The 17,012-nt window shown below is 36.2% G+C and overlaps 1 protein-coding gene across 1 annotated transcript; it reads right to left on the bottom strand.

Moving 5' to 3' along the window:
• Positions 1 to 3,749: 3,749 nt before the first annotated feature.
• Positions 3,750 to 10,819, bottom strand: LOC129264799 (homeobox protein SIX6-like). Its single transcript, XM_064102164.1, has one exon. The coding sequence runs from the start codon at positions 10,263 to 10,265 to the stop codon at positions 9,495 to 9,497; it is 771 nt and encodes a 256-aa protein (XP_063958234.1). The 5' UTR covers positions 10,266 to 10,819; the 3' UTR covers positions 3,750 to 9,494.
• Between the last annotated feature and the right edge of the window lie 6,193 nt (positions 10,820 to 17,012).

The following is a 17,012-nucleotide window of genomic DNA, read 5'->3' as shown; positions in this document are numbered from 1 at the left end:
AATGCACCGATTGATATCGTTAATTCTGTCCATTATAGTGCTGTCTGTAGAGACTCCATCTCTCTTTACCTCCCTAGAACGTCAAATGAGCAATACGCCGTCAAGTGCCAGAGTAAAAAAGTGACCCCTTTTCCATGTAAAAGATTGGAGAAAGGGGGTGACGAACAAAGACCATGTTCAATTTGTTGACACAAAAATAGAGGGCGGACATTACCCCCCATCCAGTCAAGACCGGTATTGAATTAAATTGGGGCAAATATAATTATGAATATTTTAAAGGAGGTTTAATTATTTAACGTGCCCAACCTATGTTCACATCATAGTACACCATTATCCGATTATCTTTCTTTTTTTATTACTTTTTTTTTATTGATAGCCAGTCAGAGGGACCCCCTATGACATGATCAAAGACTTGTTAATAGATGTATACAATATTAACGAACTCAAATGTGATTTATGATTTCTAACAAGTGTCAAATAACAACGATATAAGATGAGGCAGCAGTTTTTTTTTAAGCTTGAGAATAATAAATACTTTATTCTGATGATTACTGCCACCGTCGACCTGAGCAACTTGCATTGTATATAATAATACAAAGAAAGTGTACTTTTGCCTTCAACTGAACGTGTTTCAGTGGTTAGCCGACTAACACTTTTATGAAAAGACGAATTATTATGTGCGTCATTGTTATCACATAACAAACGCCTTTTATTATAATTGTCACACTTGACCTGTCAATCATATATCTTTTGTATCATGTACAGCTAAGAAAACATTTTGAAATCTGATATTTGAAATGGTCTTTTTCAGGGGTCTGGCATTCGAAGTAAAATCGTTTTGAATGGAGTGCCAGTCTTTGGAGGTGACGAGTTGATCAATTATTAGTCATTTATTATCATTCATGCGTAATGGATTTCCCCGTTACTCATTCATTGAGCCCTACCGTCTCAGTCATAGTGAAGACAAAATGTCAAATTGAATGGTTACTGTGAAGCAAACTGGTTGGAATCGTGATCATTTCGAAGAAATGCCAAAAATGGAATTTGAAAACTAAGCATTTTGAGAAGCGATGTTTCCCAAACATAGACAAACCAGATTGTAATGAATGAAAGTCACGTTCAAATGAGGCAGAATTCTTCCAAACTGGAAGATATTAAGAGCGTGACTAGTAAACTGGAGTAGTAATATCTGATTTTCATCCATGACAATCCTCTGACACATTTTCCCTGATTCGATTAATCCTAAATATTGTTTTTCAGTTTCAAGTTGGTATAGGCAGAGAAATCATCTCGAATCTTTTGACAAATGCGACATTTCTCGGCTCGCCATGAAATCAATCTACAGAGATTTTACATATGTGGTGTTTTGGTGCTCTTTGAGATAATACACGTATTGGATGAAGGAGGTGGATGATAAGATAGGATGATGATATGGAGAATATAAGGAGCAAGAGGGTTAGGATGGTGTGATGTTGAGATTGAAATCAGGTGTTATGATGCGCGCTGCGCAAGTGTGCCGCGGCAAATAATTTGGTCATTTGCGGCGAGGGAGTAGATCTAGATTACACGGCTGGTTATCTAGAACGTGATAGCCGGGTCACACCGGACCAAGTTTCACTGATCACCGATCATGACGGCGCAAGAAGGCTTCAATAAAACGATCCCCTCTGCTACAGCCTTAGCCAGCTTGATCCGCTAAAGAACATGCATCTTATCAAATAATCAGAAATAATACCAGAAAATATCAATTTCACCGTGGCTCTTCGTGCATGCTGCGATTGGTTATGGGGGCAGGCAAAGCCGAGAAAGAGAGAGAGAGAGAGACTGAAAATAAAAATGGAAGAGAATGAGCGAAATATGAATAAAAGCGAAATCTAGTATTGTTCAACTAGGTCAGTCTTTTTGCGTTTATAAAAGTTATTTGCATAGCCTCGTTGCATACGATAAGATCAAGATTAGACCTGAATTGAGATGAGGAAAAGGGTGACATGCCAGTTCGATATCGATATGACTTTGCGATTATGTCGCTGTCAATTTCTATCATTCATTCTCTCTATCTCTGTATCTCTTTCTCTCTCTCTCTCTTCTAGTCTATCGCCCTATCACCTTCTTTATGATCCGTAACAGAAGGACATATTATTCACTGAATGAGATCGATTGGGAGGAACGATACGCATAACACAGACGCGGGTAGACCCTTCTAATGTCTGTCTTTCTATCGAATTGGAAGGCATCCCGACCCGGAAACCCGGAGTCCCATGGCTATTAGCTGAGACGCGCGAGGGGCTATCAGTGTGGTTCATTGGGGACCCCACCACACTGACATCTTCGTGAGCATGAATATTTCAGTGATTATCAACTTTCATTCGCAAAACGAGAGACAGAGAAAAGAAGAAGAGGGGAGAGTATATTAATAGGAGGGGGCAAACCAATAATAGGCAGAACAATACTCGTCCCCAACCGCCGTCTGTTCTTCTAAAGTCTACGAAATATACAGTCTTCATATTTGATATTCATCATAAGTAATATTATTTCGGTGATAAACTTGAATGTGACTGACTTCCCTTTAACTGAGTTCAAAAATTAAAGGGGGCGCCCTGGTACATAATTATTAGAGCCCAATTGAACGCGCCAATAATGCAGTAGATCTGGGTGTTCACATGCATCAACGTCCGATAAAAAGGGAGGATATTTTATCAATGCTAATAGAAATAAATTAATTCCATTAACTAGCCAAATTTATCAATTGAAAAAAAATACTTTCCTCCCCCCCCAAAAAAAAAAATATATATATATACATGTATATATATATATCCGCTTGATCGTCGTGTATGGGAGATATTACTTTCTTTATCATTGTTTCCTGGTGACTATTGAGCACTCCTTAATACATAATCGAACTTTGGTACGAAAAACCAAGAACAAAAAAGAGCAATGGATCCATAATTGACATGAGATTCATTTATTTCTGTCACATAACTTCGACTATCTTTCATGACTTATTATATCCTATGTGCACATACACAATGCCCAGTCGATGCGATTGAGCAGGGAATGTGTACCCCAAGCTTATGTGGCAACCAGGCATAAAAGCGCTCCCTTTGTTCGAACGCTAACTCTATAGTCAATGAAGATCATGAAATGACACTCATCTTGTTTTTTGCCAACGAACAGGAGGATAAATTGTGAAATATGCTAATCGAACATGTCCCCGCCTTGTTTGTTTTTCATCTTGAGACGGTGATACCTCTTGATGTGTATTGTCCAGCGTCAAATCTGAAGAGCGTTTAGGGTTCGGAGAGCGATTCTCGAAAGACATACTATAGTTTAAGCAAATTTCACATCTTTCCAGATCGAAAAAAAAAGAGTAACAACAACATCTAAATAGATTCAGAGAGTGAAAGTTAGTTTGTGATAGCCGTCGAGTGGTTTTTTAAGCGAGGCTTTTGACAGTGTACCTAAGCGTGGCAAACAAACCCTTATCATGTAACCCCTTCCCGCAAACTCACCACTTAAACCGTCAGTTTGCCAGCCTGTTTTAACCCTGTTGTGTGCATAAAACATCGACTAGTCTGACAGGTTTGCCATCGAAATTCCATCTGAGTAACCGATTCGCCTTCAAATCACCAATGATTCACTGCGAACTCACTTCAGAATCTCCAAGAAAGAGAAGAAAAAAAATCATTCACCGTGCACTTTCGTATGTCGTTTGTTATTTTTTGCGTTTTTGTTTTATTCGTTTTAATTTCCAAACTTCAAACAATATTCTTATTTAATGCATTAAAATGTACATCATTGATGTCTTTATTTGTTCAATATATACGAAATTATATTTGATTACTGGGAATTTATTAATTATTCATATTATATATCATGAAAATGTTTGAGGATTCACGTTTATAGTGGTATCGGTCTTAGAGTACGGTGTGGGAGTCCATTTGGTATTTCCAACTTCAACGTTTGAACGACAATTTTCTATTTAATGTGAGGGGAATGATAACTAATGTGGAAGGTAATAACCGGTTCACTTTCTTTCTTGACATTTACCCTAATAACAAATTTAAAGCAGTAAATGGTAAATGCAACACAAGATCACAAAATCTTCGCCGAAACAGCAAAGTCACTAATGATATCATAGTCAATTATCATGATTAATTAATATTAATATACTGTCTCATGATACGTCGAGGAGATATGTTAGGATAATAAATGATACCATGGGAACATAAGAGTGTGAAATAAGGGTTGTACCAGCCCAGAAACAAAATATCCCACCAGACACACCACCAAAATCCACGACAATAGATGAATAAAAACTACAAAAAACAGAATTTAGACACGCCGACCTGATAGAACAAATGCACTATGTACACATGTAATAGAGGACTAATGGAGTGGCGCTGATTTAATATGACTGGGACTAGAACAAACTAGTGACAATGCAGAGGCCTAATACAGACACAAATATTACCGCAATATCAATTTCAAGATCTCGCTAAATATTTACTCTATCAGTCCACCAGTGCCATTGTAGTTTAACTTGGTGATAATACCGTCATACTCAAGCGTTGGTGTAAATGGTCCGTCACCTTTACTTTTATTTTTTTATTTGTCTAATTCTAAACATTATTCACTTGAATCTCTAAAGAACAAAAATGCTTAACAATAAACACATTGAACAGTTTTATCAAATGAAATTACAGTTTGGCTAACCCTCTCGACCCAAGTGTAATGATTCTTTCCACAAACTCAACCGGAAATAGAGGTGCAATACCTGATATTCATGAATTGTGTTTTCTTATTGAAATCACGTCTGAACTTGATAATGCGGGTTTTTTTATTACAGTTCAATCAGTGGAGGAATGAAAATGACTAACTCAGACATGACAAGTAATGTGAGCACTATTCACTGTATTCTATGAAAACGATATTAGCATTGATGATAGAGATTCATTTGTTGAATGTAAGTAGTGCGATCTACTTTGCCATAATTATGATACCTCCATTCCAGTTACACGTTTGGTCTTAATCAATTATGAATTAAATAGGCCTGTTTAACTTAAGTAATCAACGGTTGGTGGGGTAAACTACTTAGCTTCCATCATCATTAAATATTTTTTTTAAATGAAGAAAAAGGAGAACTTTAAACAATAAAGGAACACTGATAATATTATCCATTATATATTATTTTCCCATGAATTGCGAATGTTCAACTTTAATCGAGTTCATACAATTTGAAAGATAATTAACTGAGGTATTGATCAGTAGCTCTCTCGTTCACTACGGTATTATCAAAATCATTTCACCTATATAATGAAAACTGATAAAATGCCACAACTTTCTTGTTTTTCATCCCTAATTTCTTTTTTTTTTCTTTTTTGTAGAGGCATTTGTTCTTGTAGGATCCATGTTTAAATAAAGATAAAACTTGCTTTTTACAGTAAGCTGGATTTTAAGCAAGTCCTCATTAAAAGCAAAAACCAATTAACGAAAAAGTGCAAACATAATTCTAATTGAGAAGTAAATGTTCTTTTTTTTCCATTTTCATTATAAACATTGAATATTTTTATTGTGAAATTCATTAATCAAACATAGATTAACTTTGATTTCAATTTACTTGTCATAAAAGTTAACACGACTCTCTTGTAAATAAAATCACTGTCGTCATTACTTTTACCATTTCCGGTTCTGCTTACATTGCATTGCTTATAAAGAAATTAAGTAGTGATTATATGATGACAACTAAACAGAGATGTAATTACAAACCCTCGTTAGTTCCTCCATATAAGACAGAAGGAGCAAATAATTTAATGTATCACGCAAGACTTTGAAGGTGCATTTATCTAATAGGTTGTCTCTTATTTTTCATTTACTACTTTCATGCTTATACTCATTATTTCCGCCGGTCACCCTTGTCATTATTTTCATCATGATTTTGGTCAAACACATATTACAATGTCATTATAAGAAGATTAAAACAAAACTTACATCTTCTGAAAAGGCTTCAATGATAAGAATTGTATTGGACTACATGTTTATTGTTCGAATCTCATCAATGTGTGGTGAAAGTTGGATTTTTTTTCATTCGCAAAATTTGAATTTTAAATTGGCTTTGTGTATGTTTAGCGCCCTCTGTAGGTAATGTTTATATTTTTTCTGCAAAGAAGAATCCTTGAAAGTTTAATCATAAATTTATTGATTGCGTAATTTAAAATTCGAAATTTACATTCTGAATTTTCAGCATATTCCATGATATAAACATGATTTTAGGCCTAAGCATATACATGATATAAGGCCAACTCTCCCTTTTGTCTGGCATCCCACTTTTTTTGGTGGGGGGGGGGGGGGTAAGTTAGATATTTTTGTCGTAAATTGTACCCGATATATCTTAAAAAGACATTTTCCACACAAAGTAAGTTTAATTGATCCACTCCTTTATTTTATCTGAAGATAAAATCAAATTTTGAAAATGAATTATCTCTAGATTTAGCCAAACTTGATATAGGCGATTATAGGGAAGGTTTTATAACTGGAATGATAAATTAGACAGACACTTGGCTTCAATGGGCTTGCATTACAGCTAAGTGACGAACTTTCTTCGAATTAAGATGTAACGGAGAAGAAAATTCCCCACGTATCCGCCGGGTTGTGGCACTCGCATCGGTACAACATGAGAGGAAAACGATTGGCCCCGAGTACCGGGACATCCAATTTGTTTCACAAATAATGGGGGTATCAATGCTACTATAATGAAACCCACCACCATGTTGTGTGTGTGTTTATGCGGGGAAAGTGGCGACCCCCGGAGGAATATTGGAGGAGAAAGGATGATGAAAAAAGAAGATACAACAAAACTACCCCAGGAGAAAGATCCATTACTCACTACATCATGTACATGAAGGTTGGTGAAGGGAAATTGAGAACGGATATTAATCAAATTAGGAAGACAAGGTGTGATAATTAATTCAATTTGAGGTTTTCTTAACGAACGGTTCGATGAATGAAATGTTGATTTATAATTAAGGTGACAAGTACCGTGACTGATGAATGAAAATGGCTCACATCGTAGAGTTAAATCAGTTAATATATGAAGGGGGAACGCTTTCCTGTGAAACATTTTGATAGCATCCCTATTCCAAAGCTGGCCTGTAATAAGTAACGGAAGTGTACTTTATGAAAACTTATAATATCAAATAATATTTCATTTGCTATGAAATGTGCTATGTCAATAAAATTAGTGTAAATTACACACATTGAAACATTGACCAGCACAACGTGTTTAACTCTACGGTTAAATGTTTAATCGAATAAAAATATATTAAAAGTAATATCTTATAGCTCCATGATATAGTCATATTTAGTTCTTGGAATGAAAATTAAAATTCATATTGGCTCTATCATATCAATATGATACAATAAATTGATATTTGAAATGTAAGCGTGCTCTAAATATCATTCATTCTGAAGAATACGAATATTAATTATTTAAATCCCTAATACAAACTAATCATGTAATATGATATTACTACCTACAACGAAATAAAATTTTACAAAAAATTAATCACTTAAATCTTAATCGTTTATATATAAATGTAATACATTGTCATAATCAGCAAATTATTATGAAACAGAGCACTTTTTTCTCTCATTTCATTTCTTTGTCATCCAAAGGCCCTTTTGTATTATCATTCGTTAAAGTACCATGTAGGCCTATATGTGCTTCTATCCATAATAAATACATGATTATAACTCACAAGCATTTATTTTCTTGAATAAAAAAATCATGACGTGTACATTTTAAGATGTGATCATGTGCCAACATTTTTTAATGATTCATTAATTTATTAAACTTCTTTTACTTTGCTCTTTATTGTCCATTTCAAATGTATCTTTTGTTCCATTTTGTTCCATTTTGATATTTGATATGGTGTTACTACGAAGTTGAAACTTTAAAGATCATCTTCCGTTTTCCATCCAAGACCTAGTCCCTTAATATTCCAAATGATAATAACAAACGTTTTTTTTTTCCTGTGCCATTTTTCATACTTTTTAATTAAAAGAAAAATATGCTAACTCGGGCACGCACTCTTCTGCTCTTCGAATAAAATAGAAGTTCTGAAGTGGTTACCACGACTAACTAAATCAAACAAGTAATAGTTGTATATTTAGGGTTATAAAATATAAGGTTGTAATCATCTCCTACATATAAATGTGAGTCCTAAACTCGACTTTTCAATTTTTATTTTCTTTTTGAAGGTACAAAATTGGCTCTCTCAATGAGATTGCGATGTGCTTTGACAGTGTTTCATGCGGATATTGACGATTGTAAGAACACAAAACGCAACGTAACTCTGGTAAGTAATATAAGAACAGTTTTTATTATCTCTTGAATGACATTTTGTAACTTATTCGTTTCCGCAACATGGAAAGTACTTTGTGCCGAAAGGAATTAGATTTCAGCAGCCGCGAGCAGCGAAGCGATAGACCGGTGACTGAGCATACGCCCGCCCGATCGGTGCGGCGGGTTTTCTCTCGTGTTTCGAGGCCAATTAACAAATGCCCCGTGTTTTGCGCCGAACGGTCAATGGAATAGGGATAAAAGCGGGACATTAAACATCAATTGATACTTTTACAAGACTGGTAACATTGTGTTTTGCTTTGGAATTCACAGAATTGACGCCTTCGCCAAGAAAGGATTTTAAATGACAGAGCTCATTACTTTTAGAGTCAGGATAAAAGTGCTTGTATTACAGGGAAATGTAATTGAACTATTGAAGTTGCACATAACATGAGTATAGAAAACGGCCACTGATATAAGGAATACTGTGCACAACATGATATTGTAAAGTGATAATATACATGGAAATTCATCTATCAAAATTAAAGTATTCACCTCAGTAATATAAATAAGCAGCGGTTATTGCCCTAGTATAGTAGTATTCATTAATGTTCCACTATTATCATCACTGGTAAAATGAAATAGCAATACCATTTTCATACTACATTATTTTCCTACTTTTGATGTAATGTGTATATTTCAGCTTTCACTGTGGTTATTGTGCATATCTTTTTGCACATTTTCGATTGTTACACATTATTTTGTCTGTCTTACAAACGGTGCAATATAAGGTTTGGCATAATAACATTGTGATTCTTTTTATAAATTGCTCTTGGTCTGAGAAATTTTCACTCAGTCTAAATTATGTTCAGAAATTATGGACGTTTTTATACCCCTATAGAGATATTTGAGCAGTGTGATATCGTCAGCTCCATGGTTAAAGATTCTGTAATGGGTTTGGGTTTAAGATCAGTCGGTAAAAAGCTTAAATATGATATAATATATATTTTTTTAATCATCATCAAATCATATTGGCCAAACAAAGGGAACAATCCACATTCTTATACAGAAGATCCCTTATAGGTTAATGCTTTTGCTTGACATATAACATGTATTATTCATAGTCAAATATTTTTTTTCAAATGAAAATGAATATTTACCTGTTTTTAGCTGCTGCAGCTCTATCTCGTTGTCTCCTATTTTTGAACCAGTTTCCGACCTGTGTCGGTGTAAGTCCTGTGGCTTGAGCCAGTTCACGTTTTTTGGTAGGGTTAGGATAAGGGTCTTGAAGATACCACTCTCGGAGCAAACTCCGCGTTCTCTCTTTGAAACAATGTGTTTTTTGCTCTCCATCCCAAATGGTCCTTGGTAGGGGGAATTTCTTCCTGACCCTGTACTTGTCGACAGGACCCAGTGGTCTTCCTCTGAGTTTCTCTGCTTCTTGGTAGTGAGCTTCCAACCACATGGCCTGAAGTTTGGCATGAGAGTCCTTAGTAAATCTGTGGTTCTCCAAAATATGATAGAGTTCACGGTAGTTGCCTTGATGAAAGGAGACGACGGCTCTTGCGCGTAGAACACTTTCATTCTTACTCAGTGCCTCACAAGTCCCGGGAGCAACGGGCAAGGACCATAGGAATCGGGCCAATCTCTCGATGTCTCCACTTTCCTCCAAAGTTTCACAAACGCTGGCAATTTGAGTTGGGGAGAAGCAGAGGGTCGGTAGGGCTGTCGGGAGCGGGAAAAGTGTCCCGCCCGGCGCTGCGGCAGGAAAGGGCACAAACGGTTGCATGCTACTATACATGTGGGCTAATCTTGCCAAGCCTTCACTACTTCGTGGATCATGCATACTGTAATACTGCGCCAGCGCCTGGGCCGCTCTCATAGCGCCCCGGTCGCTTGGCGATGTTTCCGACTCCGTCCAAACCATTTGAGCTAAATGCTGGGGTGTGTCTATGAGCTGAGATATGTGTCAGTTTTTATCAGACCCGGCTTGTGACACAACTCATATTATCACTGCTATCATGCTAAGCATTTGTTGGATAAATGGTTTTCGATTGGCTTAGGAGCAATTTGTTGGACCATCACCAAGGGGACTGTGTCAATCACTGTCACGCCTGCCAATCACACTGAAGAGAAACAAAGGCATGACCACATGGGCTGGCTGAATAGCAGGTCCAATTACACCAAGAAGAATAGTCGAATCTGCTGCTCGCTTCCAAAATGAGTGGAGCTAAAAAGGGTGGAATATCTTTACGCCTGGATGAACTAATTCCGGTGCACAAGTTTCTTATCATATGAGGTCGCTCATATCGCAAGCCATAGAATAGCAACCCGTGATAATAATGCGTCCCCCTTCGGGCCCTCCCCCTTTTTTCCTACGAGTCTGCGCAATAGCAACTCCCCTTTTTCTCTCCCACCCTCTCTCTCGCAGGAGCTCTGTCAGACGAAACTTGCACCGAGTGCGCCAACAGGCGGTGGGACGCGCACAGTCTGATTCTATCTTGCTGCTAGCTTCAGTCAGTTTATATCATGTGCGTGCGTGTGTGTGTTCAGAGTGTATCACACTCACTCGATGGATTGCTAAACCACAAGATTGAATGGTGGGCAAACACGTCTATCCATTTTAGAAATAACAATCATCGACCCTTCCTCTCTACGAAGAGGCTGACGCAGGAAGAGCTAAAGGCGATGGCAATCCGCGCATTTTAATTGACACTAATTACTGCTATTGTTATTACAACAACGCCAAAACGCGGTCTGAATAGACGGCTAAGGCCTGAATTTACAGTCAGCTCATAACCTGACCGTTTTCACTGGCGTTAAGAAGCCATACAATACCCACCCATCGAGAAAGAAAGAGAAGAGAGTGGCAGGGAAAGATGGGAGATGAGCAAAGCTGGAAAAAGGAATAAAAGATTGTCACCACAATCCAACAATTACTTCCCGAATCACTTTGAAAAGTGACCCCTTCCACTGACACCCTCTGAATAAAGAGACACAACAATTATTCCACGCTGACACAATGACAAATTACATCCGTGAAAAATGCTGTCCACATAGGACTATCAAAAGGAAGGTAAATACGGCATCGGAATGAAAGGAGTAGTTTGAAGTTTCTCAACGGTAGCCGTCTTATGAGACGGAGAGAGAAAGGGAGATTGAGAGAGATGTCAGAATGTCGAGAACATGACAGAATATCTGAACATAATGACGACAAGTCATTCGATAATATGAGTTTATATTGTGCGTTGATTGCAGCTGGAATTTCACACAAACCATCAAATTGAATATTTCGCTATTTGGAGAGGGAACAAATAAAAAAGATATTTACCTCGTCGCATTCTGTGGGGGTGTCCATTATGAATTCAAGCACTTTGAATTGGTCCTTGTTATAGGATATCCAGACACTTTACTATAGATCTGAATAAAGTGGGTAGTACTAAGAATCAAATTATTTGGAAGAGAAAATATATTGCTTAATTTAGTAATTACCCAAGGGCTGCAATGTTCTACGAAGTGGATCGCTTGCAAACTATAAATCATGAGTTTTAGTCATGAAAACCCGATTCCTATATGCCTACGGAATAACACGAAGGATTGGCAATTTTATGTTATGAGTGCCATATTTCACCAACTCAAATCTGTTTTGAGATGTCAAAGTAGGATGATTAATGTTGTGAGAGTGAGCAAAGGGAGCAAGCTGAAAAAAATGAAAAAGGGGCAATAAATTTCCCATTAAAGTAATTTTTCTACGAAATTATTTAGTGATTCCTCAAAATTTGGCATTTTGGCTAAAACTTGCGAAAATGGACATTAGAATCTAAACTCTAAAGTTCGAGTGGGAACGACCCGCCAGTCCTACCCTCCCCCCCCAAAAAAAAAATCGAGAAGGGGATATGCCTTAAATATCCCCTGTTCTCCTGACCACTACCTGTATCCCTCTAATGCATATCCATAATTGAAGTACTATTCAATTATTAAAAAATATCGAAACTATTTTTTTTAATTAAAGGGTGGACTTATCTCACATGGGATATATATACATTTCAGAAGAAAAAAAAATCTCGGACTCAGCCTTTCATACATCTATCAATTCGCTATCTCTAAATCCGCCATTAATATGTGTAAACCACACCCATATCTTAACAATAAACATGCAGAATGTATGCGTATGTATTATATAGTAATCAGACTCAAATACCTATGTTTATCAACTAACATGCTGAAAACATTCTGCACCAATTTCTTGCTGACATTTCCCACGCTAAAATAAAAGGTAGTCACGGTTTGTATTATCATTATTACCTTACCTAAATAGCCTTTAAAGCGTTTCCATGTTTCATTTGTTTACACTACTATTTAATCCCGCCGAGTTACTTAGCGCAATGAGCAATGACTGAGTTGAAAGGGATGTAATTCAATTGCATGGGCTATCTTTATCACTGAGTAAACTCATTAAGTAGAAATGAAGTCAAACATTGTATCCCTCGTGTACTAGATTTCACCGCCATCATTAATAAGGGGTCGTTCAGAGTCATCATTGGTTGAACAAAACGCCAAAACAATACATGCTAAAATGATAACAACCTTGAGCAAATCTATGTGATTGTTGTTTGTCAAGATTATATTAGGGCCTACTCTAGTCATAACTTAAAAATGGATAATTAATATATTCCAAGTATATATTCATGGTTGAAGGAGGACGATTATTCGGGTATAATATTTTTGTAGCATTAAAATCATAATTTTTGAAAAAAAGGTGTGTTATTGGTATTTCATGTTGAAAATATCAATGAGTTCTGGAAAAAAAATATAAAACACAATAATGGCACAAATGAGTCGATTCAAAAGGAATACAGTTTATAAACAGATTTCCGTTATTTAACTTCCAGTTGTAAAATAGATGTCCATGATTTATAGATATATTTGAAGAAGAGTTCATAAATTTTCGATAACACAATTCCAATCTGTTTTTTCTTCAATATCTTCAGGTCTGCTAACCGGATATTTCCCCCACAACCTTCGTTATTCATGAATTGATTTAATTCCTATTTCAGCGTTTATACATGTATTTACTTGAGAGAGAAGGCGGCACATTCGCCAAAAGAAGTCAATGTATTATGACAATTCCTCGTGCAGGTATCATGATACAGGTTACACAGGAGTCAAAGTGAATCTAATTTCACATTAAAACCGACAAGTTCTTCGCCAACCAATAAAACCATGTCACCCGAGAAGCATGATACCGCGTCTCATTAATTTGCCCCCATGTTTTCTTCGCGGATAAGGGAGGGGAAAACGAAGAAAGAAATAGAGCGAAATCAAATAAAATCTGTGTGACTCCATGCCTTTTCTATCTATCCAGCAGCGGTGTGCAATTAGAAAGATGAGACCTCATTGTGCATTACCACACTCAATTCCTCCTCCTCAAAATTGAATCTTCTCTGCCCTATTAAGCCTAACAATTTTCGACACTTCAACTCCTACTTTGGGAAATATGATTTGACATAATTGCTCCTATTTTGTGAGCGGGCGGTGTGTATGATTTTTTTTCTTTCGGTCACTTGTGGCATGCAGGTTACAGAGGCGCCATATTTCATCGCGTTGCCGTTGACTACATGTTTTGTATACTAACCCTCACCCTTCAGGCTATGGGCTTAGAATTGCAGCGGAAGTCATATCGGAGTAATATTTCGTTTTGTATGTTTACACGATATTTAACGTAATACGTTTCTATCAATTTGTCTAAGTGATTTTTGTCCTTTTTTATTTTTCATGATATTCCTTCGAAATCATGGAGATCGAGAAAATTAGTGGAATCGCGATGCCAAAATGCTATATGTGCAAAGTACATTACAGTTTGCCTAGTATATAGGTCATTTATAAATGATTTAAAATGTTTTAAACATTAACCGAGTGTAAATCATATTGGATAAATGATTAAACTTGATTATATAAGCTCAATTTATATAAGAGATAATAAGCATCTCCAAGTTTCGTTCGATCCCCGTCCTTCTGCCTCCCCTCCTCCTCCCTCTCTCTCTCCCCTACTCTAGCTATTTCTTCCTCTGATTGACCACCTTTCCCTCTCAGTAGACAGACTTCCCTTCATCTCACTATCATAAACGTAATTACAACTGGACAAGCCCAGCCTGAAGATATGCACGTCATACTATCTCTCTAATTACCAATCATTATCAACGATCCTTACTCCTTTTATCCCTTTCTCATTATTTCTCTTCTCTTCGATAAATTGTCAGGTTTTTATTCTACTACGTCATGCAGGCCTCGAGTCATTTCTTTCTAAATGACAGTGGATTATAAAAGACAGTCTCTGTCAAAAGAACCCCTCCCACAAAAGATGAGCTCATTTGTACAAGTATTTATTTGGTGTGATGAGCAGAGCAGCGGGTATATCTTGGTCAATGATGGTGGGGGGGGGGGTAAATTAATAAAATAAATATACCACGATCTGCAAGTAGGTATTGAAATATCTCTGCAGGGATAGTAAGTAAAAATGAAGAAATAAGTAATGATGCATAATATTCCTCATATAAACAGTATATACACAAATGCAGTAAGCAATTAGATGTTCTTGAATAATTAAATAGTTTATGTCTTTATTCTGTGAATTGGTTTATTCATGATGTGCTTAGTATTCAGAATACTTTGATAATGGCCAATGTGAGAAGCAATTAAGACAAAAATACTTAAATCGCTTTTATTGTGGTTGAAGTGTAAAAATGCACAATCTTAGATCTTTTTAAGAGATTTTAAGAGATTTTTATAAAGTCATGCATGTTACTCATTGTCATGGCGACATTACCGTATGAAAGCACTTATGACAATCGTTGAGATTATAAATACTACAGACGTATATTTCAGCTTCGTTAATCATATATCATAATCCTCGTTTAAAGTATAAGACTTTGATATGCGATAGTTTTCATAAAAATTGCTCTATATAACAAGAAATTTCTTAGATACCATTAGTAATTCATAGTTTCTCATCCCTTTTCTAATGTGATCGATGCTTAATTCGAATTATGAAACAACTTAATAGATCACAATAATTATCTAAATTCCGTTTGGCAATATAGTATTAACTAATTAATTTTGTTTTGCACGTTTAAATAGTGATAGCTGTCGAATAACGGAAGCAGTGGTCCTCAAATCGACAGACCTGGTAATAGAGCTCATACAATTATCACAATTGTCACTCATATTAATAGAAAGTAAACAAATGCTATAATGGGTTGGTCTGCCATCAGTTAAGAAGAGGGGGGGGGGCAAGCATGTACCCCTGTGCTCACCCATGTCCATCCCGTACGACGACCTTCCCCGTAGGATTGAGGTGTAAATTGCCAAGACGGTGCTATTAGAGGGTCTTTATTGAACCACCTGTCTAAGATCTAGACTTTGTGATGAGACTTGTGGCCATCTTTCACTTATGGCGTTCCCCCGATGAGAGCGATACTTACATGAAACGTCTGGCGCAAAATGGCTCGCTTAAGAAAAGAAGGAAATTTAAAGGAAGGGGATTTAAAATGACGATCGTCTGTCAAGATAGATTCTTGTTTATTTCCCTGACACTGGCTATATTTAAATGTTCTCACTTCTTTTTGCTTTATCTTAATTCAACACAATCGCTTTCCGTCGATGTTTTGAAGATCAGGCGATCATTGGTGATCATTCATGGTGATCATTAACTTAACATTACACGTCAATCATTCTCTTCGCCGAATTCGCATTTGTTGAAACACTTTTGTTTATAAATAGTTTGTTCCCTTGAATCTTTGACATGTAATAGTGTAGTAAGTGAAAGTATTTAAAATGTATTCATCTACGTTGACAGGAAACAGCAAATTAAATTATCAATATCCATGATAAACATGCTGAGAGAGTCTTTCGTTTGCTCATATTAAAGCAAATATAACTATTTTGGGGGATACCCCAAAATTATTATAAACGTGATAAATTTATACAAGAGAAAGTGGTGTGGTGAGGGAAAGGGAGAGGAAAAGGGTAAAAAAAAATGAGATAGATAGAGAGATAGAGAGATAGATAGATAGATAGATAGATAGAGATAGATAGATAGATAGATAGATAGATAGATAGATAGATAGATAGATAGATAGATAGATAGATAGATAGATATATAGGGAGAGAGATAGATAGATAGATAGATAGATAGATAGATAGATAGATAGATAGATAGATAGATAGATAGATAGATAGATAGATAGATAGATAGATAGATAGATAGATAGGGAGAGAGAGAGGGCGAGATGATGGAAGTGTTCGATTGTGAATCACAAATTATAGCAGAACAAATGTGTCAAAATTCTACACACAATATGAATTGTCAAATTATTGATGAAAAAGTGGTAAATCATCAAATTGAAAATTACATTGATTCCGACCCCTATTTTTTAGCAAAGTTGGTAAACGTTACATGAAATTCGTTCAAAGTAGACATAAATTATATTAATTAAAATCATGGCATTTACTTCCAGCTATATATCTTTTAATATGTTGATTTTTTCGTTTAAATTTTTGATTAAGCTTTAAACCTTCGCTTCTTCCGTATTTTAACTGCCGACATGAGAATTGGCAAGGTGCAATGAACTCTATAACAGAAAATAAAGACGAAATGTAAATGTTTTGCAGTGTG

This window comes from Lytechinus pictus, chromosome 7 (assembly GCF_037042905.1).
Source record: "Lytechinus pictus isolate F3 Inbred chromosome 7, Lp3.0, whole genome shotgun sequence".
Taxonomy (NCBI): domain Eukaryota; kingdom Metazoa; phylum Echinodermata; class Echinoidea; order Temnopleuroida; family Toxopneustidae; genus Lytechinus; species Lytechinus pictus.
The sequence above is the reverse complement of the archived record's forward strand: the minus strand, read 5'-3'. Positions and strand labels throughout refer to the sequence as shown.